This window comes from Aquarana catesbeiana, linkage group LG04 (genome assembly GCF_042186555.1).
Source record: "Aquarana catesbeiana isolate 2022-GZ linkage group LG04, ASM4218655v1, whole genome shotgun sequence".
Taxonomy (NCBI): domain Eukaryota; kingdom Metazoa; phylum Chordata; class Amphibia; order Anura; family Ranidae; genus Aquarana; species Aquarana catesbeiana.
Window position 1 is genome coordinate 262,014,582 of NC_133327.1, and position 27,733 is coordinate 262,042,314.

Below are 27,733 nucleotides of genomic sequence, written 5' to 3' on the forward strand. Positions count from 1 at the left end.
AGGATAAGTGGATGCCCACTTCATTCTCGTTGAGGGTCGACATGAAAAGATCCAGTGATTCCATGGTGCCTCTCCATAGGAGGAGGATGTCGTCAATGTACCTGGCCCACAGCGCTAACTGTGGGGGTTTCAGGACCCCGACGACATCCTCCTCCCATTTGGCCATGAAAATATTGGCCAGACTGGGTGCAAATTTTGCCCCCATAGCTACCCCCTTTGTCTGCAGGTAATAGCGGTTATCGTACCAAAAGTAATTAGACTTGGTAGCAAAACGTAACAGATCCATAATGAACCTCTTTTGGGTCCTGGGGATGTTTTTTTCTCTTGACAGGAATAATTCAACTGCTCCTAGGCCCAACTCATGGGGGATAATAGTGTATAGGGATGTACAGGGATATGCAATTAGCGGACCTCCAGCTGTTGCAGAACTACAAGTCCCATGAGGCAAAGCAAGACTCTGACAGCCACAAGCATGACACCCAGAGGCAGAGGCATGATGGGACTTGTAGATTTGCAACAACTGGAGGTCTGCTAATTGTATATCCCTGCTCTAGGGTTTGGCAGTTGTTTGAGCTGTATGGTTTGGTGTACGTGTCCAGAGCCCACACTTCGCTATTTATAAAAACATTTACTATACGAATGTGACAAATGATCGCACAGCCACCACAGGAAAAAAATTCATGTATTTTGTCTAATATGATTATTGCCTGTGATTGGGAGCACTACCTAGTGGCCATAATGTAGCATTTTCCTGATTAGGGTATTTCAGGAAAATAACGCATTATGACCACTAGATGGCATTTATGAACATCAATAATCATGCGTTTTTCTTTTTTTTTCTTTTGTGGAAGCTGTATGAATATTTGTCACATTCATACAGCTATTTATTTATTTATTTTTTCTTTTACTCTTGCCTTTTTTTTTTTTTTGGTTTCATAAATAGGCCCCCAAGTTTAAAGACAGGGATTGAGTGGAAGAAAAAGACACAACAACGTGGTAAAGGAAGGAGGGAACATAGTAGGGACTATTTTTTTTTTTTTTACTTTTTTTTTTTTTTTTGTTTTGTGTCATTTGTATTAAAGTTTTTCAGTTTATTATTTCATTTTCCCGGAATTATAAAATATGCTGATATTCTTAAAAACCGTACTTTTATTTTTTAGTACTGAACATAAAAAAAAAAAAAAAAAAAAAAAAAAAAAACTACAGTCCATTTTAGGTACCTGTAGACGTAAAATGATCAGAGTGTGATCTGGCAGATAAGAACATAGTGATTAGAAATAAAGAAGTTGTTGAACTCTTGAGATAAGCAAATATTGTCTAAATACAAGAGTCATGTATTCTTGCTTGAATCTTGGTGTACTTTGTGTATTTCTTCCAGATCTGTGCAGTAATCCAGTGTGAAACTTTATCTCTGTGCAGGAGTTTCCTATCCTTGTGCAGGGTGACTGGTCTTGTCCCCGCCCCCCTCCTGTAGTTATCTGCAGGCAGCATGTAGTGGGCTGAGCTTGCTGGGCCCCACCCACAGCTCTGCACAGTGTATGTACAGCACAGTGATGATGTCACCACTACATTTACAAGGTTTTACCTATGGTTGCAAAGGCAGTTATTACACACAGAGTAGAATATCCTTTGTGGCTATTAAGGGATATATTTAAATAAAATGTTCTAAGTTTGGGGGTTCAGCTTTAATCTCAGTGAATCCATTCCAGCAAGCAGTGCCTAATTGTTATTAATCACTCTTCACACAGTGGTTATGGCTGTTCGGATCACTTCTTCGAGTCCGATACAATCCTTCATTCTTTCCAAGTCCTGGCGAAGCTGCTGGAGTCTCCAGTGACCACCGATATCATCTGTGATGTGGGGATGTGAGTATGCCATCCTCATTTTCACCAATACGTCATCGGTTTTGTATAATATCCAGGTGATTAAATTTGCATTGTTGTCTAACAGCTCCTTCTTTGCAGGCCAGTGATGCACAAAAACGTCCGATACAACTGCCGGGTGATTTTCCTTAACAAGTAATCAGATTTTCCTTTTACATTTATTACTTTTATTATCATAGAATTCCTGTCTAATCTGCCTTATAGCTAATTTCTCTATTAATAACAATTTACAATATGGAAAAATGTTTGATAAAAAGGCAGTATTTTCCAATGGAGAAATATTATACATTGGACCTAGATATGTCCACCCCTCCGCCATTGACTCTCGTTGACTTTTGAGTTGTTTGACAGTTTTTACATTTTGCAATATTGCATTAATGTACTTGTTTTGCAAAAATAAAACCGCTTTCTATTTATTCTACACCCACTTCACTGTCTTTATGGATGTTTCCAAACACGTATCCATTACTTCTGCCTTACTTCCTGGACCAGACTATAGGTCATGACACAGGAAGGAGTTGACCAGCTGACCTCATTAGCACACCCTGCATCATCTACCCTCCTCCCTACCCACCCATTTCCAGGTGCATGTTTTTTAAATGAAATGCAATCAGTGATCACCCGTCTCACTAAAAAAATGTGAACAAAGGTGAACTTAGCCTTTAAAGTGGTTCCTAAGATTTTTTTTTTCCTTTAAAATAATAAACACACCATACTTACCTGGTCTGTGTAATGGTTTTGCACAGAGCGGCCCCGATCCTCCTCTCCTCGGGTCCTATGGTGGTGCTTCTGGCCCCTCCCTGTTGCCAAATGCCCTCATAGCAAGCTGCTTACTCTGGGCGTACTTATGCATGCTTGCTCCCGAGCCACCTCCATGTGTTTATGGGACACACAGAGCATGGCTCAGGACCTTCCCCCATTCCCTCCTTACTAGCTGTGATTGACAGCAGCAGGAGCCAATGGCTCCTGCTGCTGTGTCTCAGCCAATAAGGTGGGAGAGACTTGGCTTTCAGCACTTTGTTGGATCGGGCTTGGGTAAGTATTAGAGGGGCTGTGGGGGGGGGGGGGGCTACACACTGAAAATGTTTTTACCTTCATGCGTAGAATGTATGAAGGTAAAAAACCTTCACCCTTTACACCCACTTTAAAGTGACTACTACCAGCTAGGTCATCAAGGATCATAACGGTTCAGATTTCGTAGTCGTCTGCAGACACAAGGCTCCCTACATACAGAAAGAAAACTTCATGGCATTCTTTTAGATGTCCATTATTCCTGCCGCAACTGGCCAGCAGGGATGAGTGAGGAGCATGCATGTCTAAGTGGATGCTAATGTTGCCTTCTTTCATATAACAGTAGAAAACATTTCCTATCTGCCTTTCCTTACTTGCAATTTAAAGCCCAACTCTGGGAAAAGTAAAAACTACCCCTTGTAGTTGGGCTGTGCCCACTCCGCAAGGGTTTACTGCTTGTTTAGGTCTAGGGGACATAGAAAACCTGCCTACCCCATTCTCCATGATGCTAGACCGTTCCTTGCAGCGTCTTCTTCCCCCATGCTCTAGGGATCTAAGGTCCAGACCTCATCAAGACCAATGCAGGGTCCATAGGGACGCCAAGGGACAGTCCACCGCTGGAGCATGGGTGGGCACCATCTGCCAGGAGAGCAGAGGATCAGGTACGTTAAAGTGCTTCTACTCTCCCCAGACTAAACGATCAGTTGAACCTTGCAGTGCCGGTGAAGTGCCACTGCAAGGGATAGTTTTCAAATTTCCTGTAGTTTTTGTTTTATACATAAGTGGGTATGATACATACACTCCATTCAATGAAGCCCTGACTAGAATTGAAGCCAGGACCCAGTGCTGCAAAGAATCTGTTATGACCATTGTGTGATTAGTAGGAATATTTCTATATTGTGGTAGTATGTAGGCATTTCTAGTTCTCTTTTCGCTTTTATTGTAACTAGTGTTTATAGTCTTATATAAACATGCATTTTATGAATGTGCCTTTTTTATTAAAATCAGAAAAAAAAACAGTTGGCTCAGTGGCATTCAGACTGAGATTTATTTTATTTATTTTAAAGGAAAATTTTGCTTATCCGACCGAAAACGGTCATGGCGAATGCTGGAAATTACCGGGAGCTGCGCTGGTTTACACCATGGAATAAACTGAGGTATAACTGTATTGTATGGTAATATGTTCCTGCATGTTATAACCTTTTAAAGTGTATGTAAACCCCAACAACAAACTTCTCCTATTTGCTACGTATTTGTGCTATTTAATATACCATTTTGCCACTTCTCGCCCAGCCACAGCACCCCTTTAAAAAGGATGTGTATGCTCAGGGGACAGGAAGGATCGGCTTATCATGTGATTGGCTGTCACAGTGGCCACATGGTCAGGAGCTGATTTACGATCATTGGTGTGCCCTGAGAGCTGCCTTAGCAGCTCAGTCATTGTGCTGGGGAGCGCACAGTGAGCACGCTGTCAGCTCAATGTCTACTGCATATGGTTGTTTTTTGTTTTGTTTTTTTTATTTTGCCTTTACATACACTTTAAGAAATGTATTTGACTTTACAAGAGGAATGATCTCTACACTACAATGCATAGGTTTTTTGTTTTTTTTAGGCTGAACTCCAGGCATTTAGTTTACTATGAATTCTGTACAGAATCATTCCATTTATACATTGTTAGCATAAGTATATCTATCTGTCTTCATATCAGATTCCTGGTATCTCATGTGCAACAACAATCAGAGAAAGAGGGAGGAGGAGAACAATAGCTCTCCATAGCTCTGTGTATAGACATGCTTACTGGCTGGCAGAGTCACCAAGAGCCCTTGTCCAGGAACTATTTGGTGCCCCTATTTAAATACTGCCTAAGTACAAACAGCTCTTTGCTGTGTATTGATAGGCATATCGATTTTGCTTGTATTTAGTTATTTATTGAATGTATTTATAAAGCACTTTGCATATTGTACATCGACATCAGTCCCTGTCCTTAAGGAGCTTACAATCTAATCTTGCATGCATGCATGCATACATACAAACTACGGCTAATTTAGAAAGAAGCATGTCTTTGGAGGGTGGGAGGAAACTGGAGCACCTGGAGAAAACCTGTGCAAGCACAGGGAGAACATGCAGACTCCATGCAGATGGTGTCCTGACTGGGACAGGTAGATAGGAAGATTGATCCAAATGAAGAGTAGTCTCTGCAATACACTGAAATCTCCTTTTAGGTTAGGTCCAAAGAGTGTCCAGATGATTAAATGGGGGAAGCATTCTGTGTGTCTTTGTACCTACCAGACAGGGAGAAAATGCTGTTCTAACCAGGAGTATGATTAGGACATCATTTATATGTCCTGCATCTCACCAGCCCTAGGTGTGAGCATTGTCCAGGTATACATGACCGAGAATGTCCCAGCACCTGCCCTACCTTCATCTTGTATAAATGGACTCTGAAGTTCAAAAGGCCCCTGTACTGCTGCACAATTTGTACAATTGGTTTGTCCACCTATGGGAAGCACAGTGTGCTGTAGCTCTGTACTTGTCCAATCACAGCCTGGGGTGGGTCCTAGACCAGATTGCATTGCTTAGTCTGCAGAGAGGTCCAGAAGTTGGCTGAGTGTTTGCATAACAAAACTGACTGTTCAGAATTGCAGGTAAAACGAGTCACATTTGTATATATGAAATGAATTTTAGCTGTTTCCCTGGAGTTCTAAAAAGTTTTTGAAACCCTTGTTAGCCTTCTGTATGGCTTTCTCAGGAATATTAAATGGTAATCGGTGTCTTTCTTCATTGTTTAGAGAAGTTGAAGATCACTTCCTTCCAAGAACCATTCAGGAAATCACAGGGCAGGTGGGAATGTGTGTTCTGTTGTTATTGTGTACTTATATAAAATGTTAAATCTGAAACCCGAGAGCTGCTATCAGTTTGTAAAGATAAACGCACCAAGAATGTCATACTGATCCTTGCTGCAATACCATCCAATCACTGACTTTAAATCAGAATGCAGGTCGGGGGTTTTGGGTTCGGCAGCTACATGTTGGGTCAGTGACTCCCAAGATAGTAATTTTGGTCTAGCACTCCTTTTTGTACTTCTATGGTTTGCGCTACTGTTGGGTTCCAAGATAGTAACGCCAGGATGAAAGGATAGCAACACCATAGCAATGGCAGCACTATTTCTATCATTGACAGGTGCCTTTTAAAGACAAGTTACAATTGGGCTTATGTTATATTTTTAACTTCTACAAGAAAACCCCTCCTGACTAGCCCCAGCTTCCCTTTAACAGGGTCTTTTCGCCCGGAAGGGCAGGAAGGACTGCCTGATCATGTGACAATTGTAATTGGCTGTCACAGTGGTCACATGATCAGAAGTTGGCTATGACAGCTTGGTCTCTGTACTGTGAGCTTGATCTCAGCACAGAAACCACAGCTGTCTGTGGATCCTGCCGCACATATATATTACAATGGAGGTAAGAAGTTAGGTAGTATACTTTTTTATTTCTTTATTAGAAAATAAAGTAAAACCATGTGATTGACATAGGCTTAATTCACAATACTTTAACACAAGGGTAAGGCTCAATATTTTAGTTATCTGACTGTCATTTGCAAATCTCATTGGTCTAAAAATAACTGTTACTTTCATAAAAATAATTATCTTTATCCTGGTGTGTTCGCTTTGTGAATTGAGCTTTATGTCAGCACTGACATCACATGACTTTGTTTATAAACAAAACCATTCATCACCAGCTCAGGGCTTTTACAGCAAAGTCATATCCTCAGCTGCAACCCAAGTCATTTTTGTGCCATTTTTACCCCTTGTTCTTCCTCGCAGCATCCAAAGTGACATGTGTGAACATGACTGTTCAGTGTAAAAAGTGCAATATACAAGGACGCTGTGAAAAAGACAGCAACCTATAGCTGGCAATCCGTAAACAGCTATTATGATATTTATTGTTTTAAACTGGGGAGAGCTGATATCTGGTTCCTATACTGTGGGTAACTACACACTAAGTAAGGGAACACAATGTAGCACAGTAAGGCTACATTATACTCTGACCAGAGTCTACTGCCTACTGGGCTTATTAATGTAGTTCTAAAGGCAGAAGTGTTTTTTTTTTTTTTTTTTTTTTTTTTTTTTTTTTAAACCTTAATGCATTTTCTGCATTCTCTGTGATAAGGTAAAAACCTTCTGTGAACAGGATCCCCCCCCCTTATACTTACCTCTATACTTACCTGAGCCCAATCTCGATCCAGTGTTGTGCCTAGGAGCAGCATATCTAGAGGGAGTGCCAGGCATCAGGGGGGCCATTGGCTCCTGTTGCTGTCAATCAAATGCTGTGACAAGGGAGTGGGGGGCAGGCCCAAGCCATACTGTCTTCTTCTATGAATGATTGAGGATTGAGCCTGCAGGTGTGCCACAATAGAAGGCAGCTTCCTATGCTGGCACACCGAGAAGAGGAGGAACCAGGAGTGCCAGCGGGAGACCCGAGAAGGGGGAAGTGCAGGTAAGCATGACTTTTATTTGTTTTTTTTTTTAAAGGTTCACATTTACTTTAAATTATGGAGACAAAAGAGCAACTCGTGGACAGAGTATAATATTTGGTAGTCTGTGCCATATATATATATATATATATATATATATATATATATATATATATATATATATATATATATATATATATATATATATATATATATATATATATATATATATATATATATATAACTTTTTTTTTTTTTATACACAGTATCTCACAAAAGTGAGCACACCCCTCAAATGTTATCTTTTCATGTGACTACACTGAACAAATGACACTTTGCTACAATGTAGTAGTGAGTGTACAGCTTGTATAACAGTGTTGCTGTCCCCTCAGAATAACTCAACACACAGCCATTAATGTCTAAACCATTGGCAACAAAAGTGAGTACACCCCTTAGTGAAAATGTCCAAATTGGGCCCAAAGTGTCAATATTTTGTGTGGCCACCATTATTTTTCAGTACTGCCTTAATTCTTTTGGGCATGGAGTTCACCAGAGCTTCACAGGTTGCCACTGGAGTCCTCTTCCACTCCTCCATGACGACATCACGGAGCTGGTGGATGTTAGAGACCTTGCGCTCCTCCACCTTCTGTTTGAGGATGCCCCACAGATGCTCAATAGGGTTTAGGTCTGGAGACATGCTTGGCCAGTCTATCACCTTTTACCTTCAGCGTCTTTAGAAGGGCAGTGATTGTCGTGGAGGTGTGTTTGGAGTCATTATCATGTTGGCATACTGCCCTGCGGCCCAGTCTCCGAAGGGAGGGGCTCATGCTCTGCTTCAGTATATTGCATTACATGTTGGCATTTATGGTTCCCTCAATGAACTGTAGCTCCCCAGTGCCGGCAGCACTCCTTTAGCCCCAGACCATGACACTCCCACCACCATGCTTGACTGTAGGCAAGACACACTTGTCTTTGCTTTGTACTCCTCATCTGGTTGCCACCACACACGCTTGACACTATCTGAACCAAATAATTTTATCTTGGTCTTATCAGACCACATGACATGGTTCCAGTAATCCATGTCCTTAGTCTGCTTGTCTTCAGCAAACTGTTTGCAGGCTTTCTTGTGCATCATCTTTAGAAGAGACAGACCATTTCTCCGAGCACCAAGGCAAAAAGTCTTGGAATTATCTTGGACCCAGAAATGACAATGGATGCGCAAATAGGATCAGTAGTTAGTGGATCGCACCATCTCCTCCGCAAGTTACACAGACTCATCCCCTTCATCCCAGAAGATGACAAAGCAGCAGTAGTTGGAACAATCATTAATTCCCGTCTCGATTACGCAAACTCACTCTACCTAGGATTACCCCAATATCAGCTTACGCGCCTACAGGCCATTCAAAACGCGGCGGCAAGACTAATAACAGGAAAAAACCCTGGGAGTCCATCTCCCCATCCCTGAGGAGCCTACACTGGCTAACAGTAAAGAATCGGATCACTTTCAAGATGCTCTGCCTCACCCACAAATGCATACATGGAAACGCCCCTCAATACCTCCAAGAGAGAATAAAACATTACACACCGAATCGCAATCTGCGATCATCTAGCCAAAACCTCCTCCTCGTTCCCAAATACCGCTACTCTCTTCCGACTCGCATCCGCATGGAAGAAAACCATCTGGCTTTCAGGAAAAAACTCAAGACCTACCTCTTCTAGTGAAGCTTGACAACACAACGCATCAGCGCCTTGAGGCGATTCAGTTCGCATTTGCAGCGCTTTACAAATCATTCATTCATTCAAGAGGCTTCCTTCTAGGACGACAGCCATGCAGGCCATTTGATGCAGTGTGCGGTGTATGGTCTGAACCCCTTCAACCTCTGCAGCAATGCTGGCAGCACTCATACGCCCATTTCCCAAAGACAACCTCTGGATATGACGCTGAGCACGTGAACTCAACTTCTTTGGTCGACCATGGCGAGGCCTTTTCTGAGTGGAACCTGTCCTGTTAAAACGCTGTATGGTCTTGGCCACCGTGCTGCAGCTCAGTTTCAGGGTCTTGGCAATCTTCTTATAGCCTTTGCCATCTTTTTGTAGAGCAACAATTCTTTTTTTCAGATCATCAGAGAGTTCTTTGCCATGAGGTGCCATGTTGAACTTCCAGTGACCAGTATGAGAGAGTGAGAGCGATCACACCAAATTTAACACACCTGCTCCCCATTCACACCTGAGACCTTGTAACACTAACGAGTCACATGACACCGGGGATGTAAAATGGTTATTGGACCCAATTTGGACATTTTCACTTAGGGGTGTACTCACTTTTGTTGCCAGCGGTTTAGACATTAATGGCTGTGTGTTGCGTTATTTTGAGGGGACAGCAGATTTACACTGTTATACAAGCTGTACACTCACTACTTTACATTGTAGCAAAGTGTAATTTCTTCAGTGTTGTCACATGAAAAGATATAATAAAATATTTACAAAAATGTAAGGGGTGTACTCACTTTTGTGAGATACTGTGTGTGTAATTATATATATATTTATTATAATATACCGTATTTTTCGGAAACCATAAGACGCTCTTTTTTCCTCCAAAAATATGGGGGGAAACGTCTCTGTCTTATGGAGCAAATATACACCAGGCACCCCACCACTGCCGGCACTGCCCCCCACGGCCGCCGCCATGCTAGTACCAGAAGAAAGGCAGGAGAGCGGAGGACAGACATCCCAAGCCCCTGCGAGCGCCGGGCGATCTCTCGGCTGGGCCTGACACTTGTTGAGACAGAAGACAGAGCAGCCCGAGCGATGGCACAGGTCAGGCTGCATTAATGGCACAGGTCAAGCTGCATTAATGGCACTAGTCGGGCTGCATTTCTTTGGCACAGGTAAATATTTTATAACACAAAAATATATTATTTATTATTATACAGGATTTATTTTGGTTCAGTTTTGGTTCAGTATATATGAATTCAGAATATATATGAATATATATTGTATGTGTGTGTGTGTGTGTGTGTGTGTGTGTGTATGTATATATATATATATACTCTCATTTATTATTATTATTATTATGTGCTGTTGTGTGATTACCCTATAGGACACAGTACCATTTGGTGATGCAGTTCTGGCAACTAAAGACACCTGCCTAGGATCGGAAATCTGTGAAGAGTTGTGGGCACCAAATAGGTAATATTGGGAGGCTACAATACAGATTAAAAAGGTGTTAGTGCCATATAGTGTGTTAATAGTACACAGCTTAGCTTACATATTTAAAAGTTTAGTTTCCCTTTAAATAGAGATTCAGATATGGAAACATTAAGACCTAATGCAGTGAATGGAGACGCACTGAACTCCTGCTGTGAGCTGCTGCGTTCTATAGTGTGAACCCAGCCTAAAAGTCTCTTGTAAGAACCTGTATCTCAACTCCTACAGTAATATAGTAGTGAAGGCCTACGTCACGGGATGGATGTGTGTGCTGTTATTTAGTTGTAATTTTTCCCTGTCACATCAGAGGTGTCAGCCCAGTGTTAGGCTGTAGGACCCCAATAGAACCTAATTTTCCACTGTCTGAGCTCAGAAATTATAATATACATTCTGTCTGGGCTGCTGGAGGAGTGTAAAACTGTCAATCAACAAGGCCTGGTCATAAAGCATAACAGTCTGTACGCTCAAACATAACTGGCCATTCCCTTATCTCAGGACTTATTCACAAATAATGACCCATTCAGAAAACTGTGTTTTAGAGTTTAAACCTTTAGTATGCAGTCAGCTGTTAAATTGTCTTTGGCCTGGAGTTGATCTCTTTCTTATCACTTGTATACTGCATGCAGTGCAATACATTGTAAAGCACAATAGTACCTTGACATTTGTATTCTCTTCCATTACTTAGGATGGCTTCCATCAAGTGCACCAATACTCCTAGAAGCCAATAACAAACTAATAGTTTGGCTGAACTGTAACCAGATATTGATATGAATGGGCAACATGCCGAATATAAAGCAGTGCAGAATATGCTGGCAGATGTATAAATGTGGAGGAATAATACTTAAATAATTATTTGCCTTTCTTGCAGCCCTCACATTGATATGGGCCTGGACGGGGTAGAGATATTTACCAATGCTTCGGGAAGTCATCATGAGCTGAGAAAAGCCTACTTGCGCGTCGATCTCGTCAAATCTACAACCACAAAAGTATGTTCTATTTGAATTTCACCTCTAGGTGGAGTATCTGTTTTTAGAAGTTCTATAATAAGTATTAACATATTAAGGGGGTATTTAAAACAAAAAAAAGGCAATGACCAAAGTGCATAATTCATGCCAATCAATCAGATATTATGTTTCTGTGTGCCGAGTTTTCTAAATTGATAGAAGATGAACTCTGGGGTTACAACCCTACACCCCGGGGTTACAGCCCCGACACCCGCACTGTGGGGTTACAGCCCCGACACCCGCACTGTGGGGTTACAGCCCCGACACCCGCACTCTGGGGTTACAGCCCCGACACCCGCACTCTGGGGTTACAGCCCCGACACATAACTCATTGCTTCTTGCACTGCTATATGCTTGCCGTGTAAATATATATATATATATATATATATATATATATATATATGTAAATATATATATATATATATATATATATATATATATATATAATTTTTTATTTTTTTTTTATTGTAACCTTCCACCCAATTTTCCAACCTGTATTCTCATTTACAGAATGGTGGGATCTACTTACTCTCCAATCTCAGAGGCTGTGACAGTGACCGGCTCTATTTTGATGGCTGTGCCATGATATCCATCAATGGAGACATTGTAGCCCAAGGTGCTCAGTTTTCTTTACAAAATGTGGTAAGGTCATTTAATTTCCAGTTGCTCATCTATTGATGAATAATCAACTGAAACAAAGTGGCTACAGTCAGAACAGCAGTGGTGACAGATGTAACAAAAATCATTTGCTCTAGTTAGTTTATTCCTAGATAGACCCTTCCTGTTCCCTCCAAATTTCTCTCTTCTCTTTCTATCATAGCTTTCTATGTATCATCTCTGTTGTTTTTTGCTCTCTATTATTCCCCTCTCATCTTTTTTTTTCTATGATCCTTTCTTTATGTTTTTTTTTTTTTTTTTCTATGATTCTTTCTTTCCGTTCTTTTTTTCCTTTTTTTTTCTTTCTTTTCTTTCTTTCCTTTCTTTCCCTCCCTCTTTTTCATATTTAACTGTTCGGCCCCTTTCAGATGGAGCGGACTTCGTCAAGCGCTTTCACCTGCTCAGTGGGGGATATCTCAGCTGATCCCCCGCTGAACAGGTGGATGACAGGTCCATGTCCACTATGCAGAGCGGCCAGGGTCACAGACCGCTATTCTCTATGCAGTCGCATGGAAACAGACTGCCTGTTCATTTCCATCTGACTGTCATCCGTTCTGCCAGACAGTTGGAGAACGTCTGTTTTTGGCAGATAGAATCAAATCAGATGGTGACATCCGCTGCTCTATAGAGAGCTATGGATGGTCCAATTGGGTCCACCTGAAAAACTGACAGTGGGACCCCATCGGTCCGTCAGTGTAAAAGGGGCCTTATGGTGCTGCACATGTGATCAGTTATGACTCCAGCAATTTGATTGTTTCACAGTTTAGCTGAGAGCACAAGCAATGTGACAGTTGGCATTCTTGCATGCCTGGAATATAACTGTTTTGAAACTGTAAAAAAAAAAATTGATGGGTTTAGTTTGACTATAAGTTCTCTTGCTATTCTTGCTAGTAGTGTTTTTGTAAATGCTTCAAACCCATAGCTTTCCTGTAATCTGCATTTATAGAGAGCATTACCTCAAAAATTCAGTTGGGCTTTGAATTTGGTACCGGGCACTTCAGTTTACGCAGACAAGCCAGTAATAGCAACAAGCTTTTGAAACTACCGTCTGCAAAAAAAAGAAGCCAATTTAACCTTATTTTTGTTCATCGGTTTATCTAAAAGAAAAAAAAAAAATAGGTTTAACTGCTCATTTTCCCATTCTGTTTTGACAGGAGGTCCTCACTGCCACATTAGACTTGGAAGATGTCCGTAGTTACAGGGCCCACACCTCCTCCCGGTGTATATCGGTAAGGAATTAATTCTCATGCAGCACTTTTGAGTAGAAAACTACTCATTCACTCACCAAAACCTTATGTATGCATACACCTGTTCATTCGTATCTGACTCTTTGTGATTCTATGGGACAGGTCCCATGAAAGACTTTTTCATAGACTTTACTTGGCCAATTTTTACAAGGTAGGGTTGTCATGTCTTTTCTCAACCCTCCCCAATTGCTCAGCTGGGACTGCCATGTAGAATCTGATAGCACATGTGCATGGCTTATTTATACACACACACTGGGGCCAATTAACCTACCAGCATGTTTTTGGAGTGTGGGAGAAAAACCCACACAGGCAAAGGGAGAAGGTGCAGATAGGTCCCTGGCTGCAATTGGAACCAAGGACCCCCTAAGCCACTGTTCCACACGCAACTTTACAGCTGGATCCCAAATGGCATACAATTTTAGGGGAACTTGTTAGGACAGAAATATTGGAGCTGCCGTTGCCAAGTTATTTTTGATGGTGCAAGCTCTGAGATTGCCGTTGTCATCCTTGCTTCACTATTTAAAGTGGACCATCCACACAAATGGAAGGTCTGCTTAGATAACAGCTCTTCACTACCTTTTTTTAAAAATATGCATAGACAGTGGTAAAACAAGATAGCATTTTAAAAAACATAATAAAAAAGTGTAACCTTTGTAGAGGAAGAGCTGGGTGCTCAAGATCCTGTAAGAAGTCACTCTGCACTGCACTGGAGCTAAGACTATCCTGTCCATAGGGTGACACTGTTGGTGTGATTTAATTGCGGAGAAAATAGCATTGTTATCCTGTTAATAGAAGTGGAAAATGAATGGATCAATTAACAAGTAATAAAGCTATGTTACAAGGGGGAATAAGAAAAACAAAAGCTGCTCAGGTTATTTCTAGTGACAGATTGCATCATGTGCTGCTATTTTTTTTTTCCTCATAGATCCACATTAGAAAAGTAATAGAACTGAGAACAGCTAAATTTGTTTAAAAGGGTATGCTGGTTTTGAGTAGAAACAAAAGTGTGGGAGCCCTTGGTGATAGAACAAGCGTTACTGGACAGTGGGCATGGTAATATGGCATTAATATCTTTGATTTATATATTTTAATAACTGAATATTTTTTTCCTTTTCCATTTTATTCCTTTAGCCCCTTATTTGATCTTTGGATATTTATATTTATCATTTGCTAAAGGAACAGTCTAAACATTTGTTAAACTTTTGAAACAGTCAAGAGTTCTTTATAGAAAAATGTATGACCTGATCTCTAATGATGAAATTGTTCATAGTTCAACACTATCATTGTTTTGTGCAGGCCAGCAGAGTGACCCCCTTTCACAGAGTACATGTGGACTTTTCCCTCTCCTCATTTGATGATATATATACTCCCACATCTGAGCCAATCCAATGGAAGTACCACAGCCCTGAGGAGGAAATCGGGTATTAAATGATTAGATGTATTCTTTTACTTATTGTAAACTGATGAAATTGAATCTGTCTGACTTCTATAGAGCAGCCTATAGATCATGCAGTTTTCTTTCCTTCCACCACGGGTGGAAGGGGGGGCGGGGACCCTTCCCTACCAGCAAAACACAAAAGGTGGCTATAGCTGCCTGCAGTGATCGCATGAAAAAAATCTGACAGGCTGGCTGTACTGAAGTTGATTGATGGATCGACTTGAGTACAACCAGGCTGCCCATAGATGGATCAAATCTCAAATAAAGCTGCTCTTTGCACTAAACCTATCTATTTTGTGAAGAATTTTATCTATCCCATAGAATTTCATCAAAGATGGGTCGGTTTGATAGAACAACCATAGTGTTTTCAAACATTTTAGGGATTACCATTAAAGGACATATCCTTGATGAAATCCTAGGCAGTCGTTATGGTTGATCGTTCTTACAGGCGGCAAGAGGGGACGTCTTGCGCAGGATGCTGACGATAGAGATTTCTGTCTCTATGATCATTTTGAGGCCGGGTGCAATAGTATAACGTCACGCCCAGCCCCTGCATTTGAAAAAATGGTGCTGCCTCGGCTGGGAAGCTGAGATCGTTTTTTACATTTTTTTTTTTTCAGGGTTCCTAGCCTAGAGGTGAGATCTGGGGACTTATTGACCCCTTATCTCACTGTAAAGTAGACCTGTCATGCTTATTCTTGTAATAGGAATAAAAGTGATCAAAAAAATGGAAAAAAGAAAGTGTCAAACTGGAAAAATAAAATTAACAATAAAACATTTTTTTAAAGCTCCCCTGTCCCCGTGTGCTCACTCACACAAACGAACACATACGTAAGTTGCGCCCACATAAGTAAACTTTTGTGTTAAAACCACATATCTGAGGTGTCACCGCGAATGTTAGAGTGAGAGCAATAATTCCAGCCCTAGACCTGCTCTGTAACTCAAAACATGTAACCAGTAAAAAAATCTAAAGCATCGCCTATGGGGATTTTTAAGTACCCAAGTTTGGCGCCATTCCATGAGCATGTGCAATTTTGAAACATGACATGTTAGGTATCTGTTTACTCGCCATAACATCAACGTTCACATTATGCAACAAAAATTGGGCTTTACTGGTGTGTGTGTTTTTTTTTTTTTTTTTTTTTTTTTCAAAAAAAATGCGTTTGAAAAATTGCTGCGCAAATACTGTGTGAGATAAAAAGTTGCAACAACTGCTATTTTATTCTCTAGAGTCTCTGCTAAAAAAACATATATAATGTTTGGGGTTCCATGTAATTTTCTAGCAAAAAAATTATGATTTTTACATGTAGTAAAGAAATGTCAGAATTGGCCTGGTAGGCAAGTGGTTAAAGTAGTTGGTGCTATTGGATTATGTAAGAATAGTAAGGACAGAAGTAGGGCACATTGCTGTATGTAGTCTGTGAAGCTAGCATCACTGATACCAATCCTTTTGTAATCTGGATTCTGATTGGGAGTACTGGAGGGGTGGAAGCTGTTCTGGGTATGTATCTAATCTTACAGATGGGGAAGTGCTTAATGAAGCCTTAATGACCTCTTATGATTATAATATAATTTATATTTGGTGAGTCTACCCTAATAGGGGACTTGTCCTGAGTTTGCGTGATATACCCAAACTAAGAGCCTTCACACATTTCCTATTGTAGATCACAGGGGAGGTAATTGGAACTAAACACTGTCACACTGATCACTTTTATATTTCAGGGCTGATGATTGCTATGGACACAATAGGGTTGATTTACTAAATGGAAAAAATTTGTGCACTGAAAGTTCAGTTGCTCTAGATCTGAGAGTGACGTGCAATGAAAATAAAAAAACTGCATTTTTGCTCACACATGATTGGGCGATAGAAATCAGGAGAGCATTCCCTCATTTCAGAGCTTCCCCTCAGATCTAGCGCAACTGCACTTGTAGCGCACAGACTTTCTACCTTTAGTAAATCAACCCCAATGTTTTAATGTTCATGCATTTGCACAATTTTTATAATATTTGATGTCCTCTTCAGCGTTGTGCACTATGTATATGGTTGTAAAACTTGAATTCATTTTTTATGTACGCTTTTGAACTCTAACTTTTTTTTTTTTTTTTTTTTTACTGCTTTCCAGGCTTGGACCAGCCTGCTGGCTTTGGGACTATTTAAGACGTAGTAAACAGGTAAGCATTTTTTTTTTCGCTTATGCCATGAAATGCTGTATATTGTTTAAATAGGATTTATAGTTTTGCATATACTTTTTTATGATCATGTAAGTCAGGCAAATGGGAAACATTGCATATGAATATTTTGTATAATCACTTCCAGCCAGCAGATGGCACTCTACTCTCTTTTTACATGTTTACCTGCTATCCATAGCTGTTTTGCTAACAAAAAAGAAAAAAAAGGAAATGCAATCAACATCGTGTTACTATGAATCTACATGGAATTTGTCCTTGTTTAAGATACTGGAAATTTTTTCCCGTGAAAAATCTTCTATATAACCCCCCTGCTCTCTTTTTCTTATTTTTTTTTTTTGTTTTTTTTTATCCCTTGCTTGTTATATCCAAAATAATTCAATAAACTCAGATAACAAAGGTTCCATGCAAATGTTCAATCAAAAAGGAAGTCTTTTAAGTCTGCCGAGCTCCCTTTACAAACCCCACTTAACACTATTAACACTATGACACCAGTGTGATGGGTGCTCCCTGTATTAAAAAATTGAAGCCTCACATTTTTTTTTTACTTTTTTATGCTGTCAGGTTGCATACCTAATATAGAACTAGTCATTATTTTTGTTTTTATTTTTACTATGTGCTGGAGAGTTTTTTTTTTTTTTAAAGGCCATATTCTTTACTTTACTCAACCTAGTAGAAAAAATGAAGCTTCAGGAAAACTTTAAAGCAGAACTAAACTCTCTTAATCAACATTATTTGTTTTTATCCTTATGCTGCTAGCAATTAGTAAATAGATAGGAAGGTAGATTATATTTATTTGTATTAAACTTTTTTTGTTTACATTTCTTCAGTTGCTTCCTGGTTTCTGGCTTAGGCCGAAATTTTGTCATATATCCAGTGAGCCTTGGGAACGGGTTTTCTCAGCTAAGCAGACCCTCCTGTCTGCATACCTGAGCTAAGGGCAGATGGATTCCAGGAAGTAAATACTACATGAATCATCTGCCCTTACTCAAGATGGCTGTGGCTAGAAATGCTGGGGGAGGGGGGGGTTGTTAAGTGATTTTTCAACAAAGAAAAGTATAGGTACATGGATGGATAAGGGAGTTTGCTTAAGAAAAAAATAAAATGGTGATTTTAGTTTTGTGGTGCTCGGATACAGGTAAGTTCCGCTTTAAATATTCAACTGTAAATCCAAGATTTTATGTAAATAGTAAAAGATGTAAAACATCAGTTTATGAAAATTTAACCTTTATGCAAATAAAATGTCCAAAAGCCACAATAGTTTACCTAAGAATTTATAATATACTTTTATACTATTTTTTTCTCTGTGAAAATCCCTGTTTAAAGTTAATTTAGCATTTTGTGAAACAAAGTACGGAAGGTTCTGTATATGAAAAGGTCAAATGCTGTTGGTTCAAAGGTGTAAGGTGTGCTCTTAGGGCATATATTGCAGATCTGTTCTCACACTGGTATGTGCCAGTTTGTGTTTCTGTGGTCACTACACATAGAAGTTAATGGGGTTGATTTACTAAGCTTTGGGACAACTGCACTTGCAAAGTGCACAGTCTTTTTGTCTTTAGTAAATCACCCCCTTGTATTTACTGAGCTCCATAAGGAATAACCGTATTGCTTCCTTTTCCAGTATTTCTAGACCCTTTTTTAGTCATGTAAAAGCTTGAGGTACCCCAGGTGAATTACACCTTGTTTTCTAGCAAGATCAACTGGGCCTCTATTTGGAGGTTAATGTTAATAGATATCTACTGATTTATTTATTTTCAATGTATTATGAAAAGTAAAATGGCCCCCAAAAATTTTATTTTTTATTTATTTTTTTACATTCATTTAATAGTATAATTGTTATGCCATTACCATAACCCACTCAAAGAAAAATCCTTCTTCTGATGTTCATAAGGATGCCACATATGTGTGCATTATTTGTTGTTTGTATCCTTTGTAGGGCCAGGAAAATGTCCCTTATTTTTTTATTTAGTATTAGTAAAAGAAAAATCTTCTTTATATTCGCTGAATATTTATTTATTACCATGACCCACCAAAAAAAAAGTACATTTTCCCACTCCTGATGCGCATGAAGATACTGGGGTGAGCAAAAAAGTAAATGGTAAAGATGGGCTCAAGCATGTTCGGATCCTAGTCTGAACCCACTAGAGCAGTTATGCCAGAAAGGGGTTGTCTGTCTATGGCCAATCATAAGCAGCCAAGGCATTACCTACCCCTCAGCCACATGTAAACAAGGGGCGTGTATACATACAGCAGAGTGTTGGGGAATGCCTCCGCTTTTTATGATTGATCATGGACAGATGACTGCTTCCTGGCAGGATTGTTCAGGTGGGTTCAGACTAGGATCGCAATGCGCTTGAGCTCATCACTTGTAAACCGACCGCTCCAAGATATGTAGTTCAAAGGTGTATTTAGCTCATAGGTGTGCACAGGGGGTTTGCTTGGGCACACCCAAATCACTCACTGTGGTGCCGATTCCCCCTAGTGCCTGGGCCTCTCCTCGTGTTGCGCCCCCCCCCCCCCAACCGCAGTGCTGCTGGCTTCCCTCCTCTCCCCCCCCCCCCCCCCCCCCCCGGCTGCTGCAGGGATGTTTCCGGATGACAGTGGGGTAAGCGGCAAATCAATGTCCTTTACCAGCCCCCTCCATTTCTAAATGAACACAGTGAACACACTCAGTTAGTGAATGAACCGGAAGTTGCTTAGCACAGAGCACTTCCCATTCATTCACTTTCCAGTGCAGCTGAGGCTGTAGAGAAAGGAAAGAATGTGTTTTGAGCTTTGGGGTGCACACCCTAATGCAATAATCTTTGCACACCTATGATTTAACGGTTTGCATGGAGTTAGGCTTTACCTATGAGCCTGAGGCCCCAGGACCATGAGTCTGGAGCAACCTGCGTCTAATATCCTGTTTTGTGTCATGACTGTTCAGTCCCCTTATATAAGGACAGCTCTAATAATAATATCTTTGTATGGCTCTTTCAGGGAGGGTTCCTTCTTCCTCTCAGTGGTGGGGTGGACAGCTCTGCTGTAGCCTGTATTGTGTACTCTATGTGCCGCCTCGTATGCCAGGCTGTGGATATGGGAAGTAAGTGCACCTATCAAATCCTTCAACTAATAAAATACAATGTTATTAGTAAAGGTAAGTAAGATATTGCAAAATAATTCATAAAATACTTGTATTTCATTTATTTTTCTCTAGATGAAGAAGTGCTGCGTGATGTAAGTCAGATAGTCGGCGATGAATCCTACGTGACAACGACTCCCAATGAGCTCTGCAACCGTCTATTGACCACTTGTTACATGGCGACTGAGAATTCCTCCGCTGAGACTCGAGAAAGAGCCAGCATGCTGTCACAGCAAATAGGCAGGTACCTGAGAATGGCAAAAGACACAATGGTGGCCATACACGTAGACATTTAATAATAATAAACTTTATTTTATATAGCACCTTTTAAAGGTGGCTTCTCAAAGTGCCTATCGATTATATAGTAGGTGCAAACAATCGCAAAAACAATTGCTTAATCATGAATTAAAATATAGGAAGATGTGGCACACATGGAAGTGTATTCAATTGAGGTAAACCTAAATTGTGATCGATCAGTCAAAAACATTGCTTTTGGAAACAGTTTTTCAATTGATCTGTATTATGAACAGTCCCCTGGCACACACAGATATTTTTGTAAGTACTGTAATCAGAAGGTAAGTTAAAAAATTCCAGAGATTGATGTAGCAGATTCAAATTTGATCAAGAGCTCTCTCAATCTATGGGATAGAGGATATCTGTTTTATGTTTGTATTTGATAGATCAATAGACTGTAGATGTAAATATGGATGATATAGATTTACCCAGATATGATGTAGATATACGTAGATATGGATGATATATAGATATATATATATATATACAATCAATATCTATATGTGTATATATTATGAATGATATAAATGATATACTGTAGATATTGATTTATATAGCTATAGATGAGATATACATTTATATAGATGCTATACTGTAGATATAGGTTATATAGATATTGATTACATTGATATAGATGTTTTCGATAAGGATATTGATTTTATAGCTATAGATGATATTGATTTCATAGATACAGATGGGGGGTCAGCAACCAGTAGATTGTGGACAGGTGACTGGTAGATTACGATAACAGCAAACAAACACTTTTGCGCATTAGTGTGATGTCCAGGTGGTCTATAACTCAATCGATAGTGTCTCTGACCTTGCTGCCCTCCAGGACAGGGGATATCCTAATAGTCATAGAAAAAATAGAAGAGGGCGCATCAGCCTTGTGCATTATCCCAAGGACATTTATTAATAAAAACAAGATAAAAACTACTCACAAACTTATGGAGAATTATTGCTTGTAAGAGCCACCTATTTGTGTCAGTCAGTCCTGGAACCAACAGTCTGCGGATAGCAAAGAGGAGGACATCAGGACCGCTACTGGATGATGCATTTCGAAGGAGTACCTTCTTCCTCAGAGCCTAGCAGTAATGGCTCCTTCAGCTTATTATATACACATGTACTGTACGTTCATTAGACACATCCCACGAGAGCCTCAGGCCCCCACCTGCTAAAGGGGTGGTCCTACGAAGGGGTGGGACTACAATGATAGGTAGAAAATGACACATGATTGACGCATTTGAAACATTGCCAGAAGCATGGGCACTAAGCATATTGGGTATCCGCCATCTAGTGGATATCTACACAAAGATAGCGACTGGTAAGCTCTGAAGATGACCTCATCTCTACACTGCGATAGGCGAGCAGGAGGTTACGTCTTGAGCGCATATCCGGTTGCACCTCCCGGAAACACAAACACTACAGCATGCATTCTAGTCGCCAGCATGACAGCTGTGATCATGGCACATAGCGATGAGACAGATGTCACTTTTGCATTACCAGCTATATACAACAGCAGTACACATAGATATAGATTGGTACGTCACTATACCAAGGTATGGACTATTGGTCATTACGCTACACCCATCGTTATATGTCTATGCATGTAGTATCCTTACCCAATATGCTTAGTACCCACACTGCTGGCAATGTTTTAAATGCTTCAATCATGGTTATACTATGTAGTGTGGGCAAAGTGTAATTTTCTACCTGTCACTGTAGTCCCAACCCTTTGTAGGACCACCCCTTTAGTGGGTGGGGGCCTGAGGCTCTCATGGGTTGTGTCTAATGAACGTACATGTGTATATAATAAGCCGAAGGAGCCAACACTGCTAGGCTCTGAAGAAGAAGGTACTTTGCAAAGCGTCAGCCAGCAGAGCAGTCCTGATATCCTCCTCCTTGCAATTCAGAGACTGTTGGTTCCAGGACTGATTGCCACAAATAGGTGGCTGTTACAAGCAATAATTCTCCACATGTTTGTGAGTAGTTTTTATCTTATTTTTACTAATAAATGTCTTTGGGCTAATGCACAAGGCTGGTGCGCCCTCTTCTTTCTATTTATTCTATGACTGGTAGATTGTGGTCTGGGCTTGCTGACCCACAATTCCAGAGCATTAAACAGAGTGTAATGCAGAGGGACTACTTGTAAAGTTGGAGCTATAGTAGGGAGCAAGAGCCGTATAAGCCGATCCTTCATCTGTAGTGCTCCTGTCCCATGCGGAGTGATACCAACTGCACTCCACCTCTTATCCCAGCTAGCGGTGCCAACAGCAGAAAGAAGAGATCTTCAGGTCAGTGTGAAGCAATACACTGGGAATAATAGTATAGGGCTGCTTTCACACAGAACCGCCACTCAGCCGTAGGGTTTGAACAAGCCCTAAGGGTGCCACTGCCAATTGCAACTAAGTGCTCATTCCCAAGTGCCAAAGGCACTGCTGCTCCTCTGAAAAGCGATCCAAGTGTATTTGACAAGTGGTGAGGAGGCGATATGTTGCCTCCTCGCTACTTGATTTAAACCCATGATTGCTGTGCAATACACGCGATTGCGACACAGTAGTAAGGCAATTAGGGGTTTAAATCAGGTTTGAGGAGGCAACACTCTGCCCGGTGATCTTTGACTTCTCCCATGTTGTTCAGGTAGGTCTCCACCTCTTTAAGTTGGCCCCTGATATAGATGATATAGATCATATAGCTATAGATGATATTGATTGCATAGATATAGATGATATAGATATACGTAGATATTGATAAAATATATTAGATGATATAAATGGAGAGATTTTTGCTTTTCCATCCAAATACGAAGTAACAATGAAATATGACAAAGGAAAAATGTTCAAATGTTTTTTTGGATAGAGTGAACAGGGATTAAAACCACTGCCTGGTTATTTTTATGCTGTCTGTGTACCCTTGGGTAAATTTACCTTTTTGGTTCGTGTCGCAGAGATGCAACAGGCAATTTGAAGAAATCTCTTAAAGTGGGAATTCCATTCTTAGACAGTTGTTACCATTGTAAAATATACCCTTACCTCTCATTCTGGGGTCAGTTTGAAAATGTTGGATTTCCTATCCCTTTCTTTCTCAGTGCCAATGGCCAGCATTACTTAGAGGTGTGAACACTCCCAATGAGGAGTCCAACCCTTTCCCTATCTATCCAAAAACACCTAGAGATGCTCTTCAGCTATATTCAATATTATGTATTTCAGTTATCACCTGACCCCAACCATTGACACAGCTGTGAAGGCTGTTATTGGCATTTTTACTTCTGTGACCGGTAAAGTCCCCCAGTTTCGTGTTCATGGTGGAAGTGGACAGGAGAATTTGGCACTTCAGAATGTCCAGGTAATTTCATTGCATTCATAAAAGATAAAGCATATATAGTCAGGTCCATAAATATTGGGACATCGACACAATTCTAATCTTTTTGGCTCTATACACCACCACAATGGATTTGAAATGAAACAAACAAGATGTGCTTTAACTGCAGACTTTCAGCTTTAATTTGAGGGTATTTACATCCAAATCAGGTGAACGGTGTAGGAATTACAACAGTTTGTATATGTGCCTCCCGCTTTTTAAGGGACTAAAAGTAATGGGACAGATTAACAATCATCCATCAAACTTTCACTTTTTTTATATATATATATATAATACTTGGTTGCAAATCCTTTGCAGTCAATTACAGCCTGAAGTCTGGAACGCATAGACATCACCAGATGCTGGGTTTCATCCCTGGTGATGCTCTGCCAGGCCTCTACTGCAACTATCTTCAGTTCCTGTTTGTTCTTGGGGCATTTTCCCTTCAGTTTTGTCTTCAGCAAGTAAAATGCATGCTCAATCGGATTCAGGTCAGGTGATTGACTTGGCCATTGCATAACTTTCCACTTCTTTCCCTTAAAAAACTCTTTGGTTGCTTTCGCAGTATGCTTCGGATCATTGTCCATCTGCACTGTGAAACGCCGTCCAAAGAGTTCTGAAGCATTTTGCTGAATATGAGCAGATAATATTGTCCGAAACACATCAGAATTCATCCTGCTGCTTTTGTCAGCAGTTACATCAACAATAAATACAAGAGAACCAGTTCCATTGGCAGCCATACATGCCCACGCCATGACACTACCACCACCATGCTTCACTGATGAGTTGGTATGCTTTGGATCATGAGCAGTTCCTTTCCTTCTCCATACTCTTCTCTTCCCATCACTCTGGTACAAGTTGATCTTGGTCTCATCTGTCCATAGGATGTTGTTCCAGAACTGTGAAGGCTTTTTTAGATGTTGTTTGGTAAACTCTAATCTGGCCTTCCTGTTTTTTGAGGCTCTGTATTCACTCTGGTGAAGTCTTCTCTTGATTGTTGACTTTGACACACATACACCTACCTCCTGGAGAGTGTTCTTGATCTGGCCAACTGTTGTGAAGGGTGTTTTCTTCACCAGGTAATGAATTCTTCGGTCATCCACCACAGTTGTTTTCCGTGGTCTTCCGGGCCTTTTGGTGTTGCTGAGCTCACCGGTGCGTTCTTTCTTTTTAAGGATGTTCCAAACAGTTGATTTGGCCACACCTAATGTTTTTGCTATCTATCTGATGGGTTTGTTTTGTTTTTTCAGCCTAATGATGGCTTGCTTCACTGATAGTGTCAGCTCTTTGGATCTCATATTGAGAGTTGACAGCAACCAATTCCAAATGCAAATAGCACACTTGAAATGAACTCTGGACCTTTTTTCTGCTCCTTGTAAATGGGATAATGAGGGAATAAAACACACCTGGCCATGGAACAGCTGAGCAGCCAATTGTCCCATTACTTTTGGTCCCTTTAAAAAGTGTGAGGCACATATACAAACTGTTGTAATTCCTACACTGTTCACCTGATTTGGAGGTAAATGCCCTCAAATTAAAGCTGAAAGTCTGCAGTTAAAGCACATCTTGTTTGTTTCATTTCAAATCCATTGTGGTGGTGTATAGAGCCAAAAAGATTAGAATTGTGTCGATATCCCAATATTTATGGACCTGACTGTATAGAGGGCTCGGCTTTTCTGTAAATGTTTCCTTTATAAACGTAAATTTCTTCTGGTGAAAAATGTACCATATGTATCCCCTGCCATCTTCATGGAATATTGCTATAGTTATAAAGGCCCTAAATGCAAAGAGCAAGCTGCAGTGGTGAGGATTGAGTTCCAGAAAAAGAGATCTGTGCAACTAACTTATCACAGAAATGTGAATTTTGGGTATTGACAGCTTTAGGCATCATAAAAACTGCACAGTGTCACCATAACCATCTGTGGCTTTTATACACCCAACCACTTGCACACCTTTTACTGGCACTTCTTCATGGTAACTAAAGCCACCCTGAGCATCCTATAAGCCAATCTAATCAGTCCACCCAAAACATATTTTATATGTTATTGTTTTTGTTCTACTACTTTTTTCTTTTTATTTAACATTCAGAATTAGGAGAATCAATGACAGCAGCATTACTAGTCATACATTAAGGATTGTATAGGACAGTGGTCTCCAAACTGGGTCCCGCAGGCTGGATGCTGCTTTGCTTGCCTTTATCCTGCTCATGGGGCATTATTCTTCCTACTGATACGAGGCACTATTCTTCCCACTAACACCAATGGTTGGGCACTATTCCTCCCACTGACACCAATGATTGGGCACTATTACTCCAACTGACACCAACAATGGGCCACCATTCCTCCCACTGACACCAATGATTGGGCACTATTACTCCACATGACACCAACAATGGGCCACCATTCCTCTCACTGACACCAATGATGAGGCATAATTCCTGCCGCTGATATAAATGGTTCTTCCCACTGACACAAAATTTGGAACACAATTTCTCCCACTGACACCAATGATGGGACACCATTCCTCTCACTGACATCAATAATGTGGCATTATTTCTTCCACAGACACCAATGATGTGGCATAAAGCCTGCTGCTGATATAAATGATAGACCACCATTCCTCCCACTGACACAAAAGATGGGACACTATTCCTCCTACTGACAGCAGTGTTGGGCACTATTCCTCCTACTAATACCAATAATGGGGCACTATTCCTCCTCCTACTGACCACAGGCACTATATAATCTTTGTCCTCCCACTGATCACCAAGCTTGCGGCATTGTCCTCTCGCTGTGATGCCAGGGCATTTTCTACTCCCAATGACCAAAGCCGACCCTAAAGTCTAAAGTGAACTGACCCTTTGCTTAAAAAATTTGGTGACCCCTGGTAATGGATGTAACAATGCTTCTTGAATGGGTTAATCAAGAAGATAATGCCATACGGTGCATGGCTGTGGCAAGGGTATTGGTGCCAGAGCATAGGTGTGGAGTCTGATTGAAAAATTATATTATTATGTTTGAAACAATATGAACTAGAGAGCGTATATACTGTAGTTGCTATGGATTGGTCTATTGGACCTCCAATGTAGCTAATCAAGTCACAGGCTAATTTTTGTTGGACATTTGTTAATGCTGTTAAGAACTGCACAGGCACCAGGTTTTACATGATTGTGTCATCTCTGAGACAGCACTTCAATCCAGGCAGTAGATGGTGCCCCTGACTTATGCCTGAGCAAAGATGGTGCTGTCTTTCTGAAGCGCTAAATGTCCGGAGGAGTGCTTTGATCTGAAATCTGGAACACCTGGAAGTATTACACTGATACATTACTGAGCATTCATGTGTTTATTATGAAAAGATATATTGGATGCTAGGTCCACTCTAAAGGATATTTGCATGTCACTTGTATCTACAGGCCCGATTAAGGATGGTGATTGCATACTTGTTTGCTCAACTCAGCCTCTGGACACGTGGCTTACCAGGAGGACTTCTGGTTCTTGGATCAGCTAATGTGGATGAAAGGTTATATCAATCATTTATATATTAAACCAGTGACAATAAATGTAGACTATGAGGTCTGACACATTTTTAGAACAATATACTGTAAAAAGGGGATTGTGAAATCAAGAAGTTTAATTATAGATCTGGATGTTACTTTATAATTAATTGCTAAAATAATTTAAGGTAGATATAAACCCTAACTGGAAGACATTTCGTTTGCTAAATCACTGTGTATAAAATACATAAACAATTGCTTTCTTTTTTTACTAATTTTTTTTCCTTTGCACCTTGGTGCTGCTGATCTCCTCCAGATTCTTTCAGCCACTTTCTGTAACATGCACTTGCCCCATTGCTCG

General features: G+C 40.5%; 1 protein-coding gene across 1 annotated transcript in view; it reads left to right on the top strand.

Moving 5' to 3' along the window:
* NADSYN1 (NAD synthetase 1) overlaps positions 1-27,733 on the top strand; it is a 63,900-nt gene that overhangs the window by 12,284 nt on the left and 23,883 nt on the right. The window contains exons 3-16 of the mRNA XM_073626425.1: positions 1,749-1,865; positions 1,965-2,018; positions 3,962-4,051; positions 5,684-5,735; positions 10,465-10,553; positions 11,440-11,557; positions 12,086-12,217; positions 13,387-13,461; positions 14,776-14,900; positions 17,041-17,089; positions 20,084-20,186; positions 20,301-20,469; positions 23,729-23,864; positions 27,292-27,398. Of these exons, the coding sequence (XP_073482526.1) occupies positions 1,749-1,865; positions 1,965-2,018; positions 3,962-4,051; positions 5,684-5,735; positions 10,465-10,553; positions 11,440-11,557; positions 12,086-12,217; positions 13,387-13,461; positions 14,776-14,900; positions 17,041-17,089; positions 20,084-20,186; positions 20,301-20,469; positions 23,729-23,864; positions 27,292-27,398 (1,416 nt within the window). The remainder of the gene's footprint in view (positions 1-1,748; positions 1,866-1,964; positions 2,019-3,961; positions 4,052-5,683; positions 5,736-10,464; positions 10,554-11,439; positions 11,558-12,085; positions 12,218-13,386; positions 13,462-14,775; positions 14,901-17,040; positions 17,090-20,083; positions 20,187-20,300; positions 20,470-23,728; positions 23,865-27,291; positions 27,399-27,733) is intronic.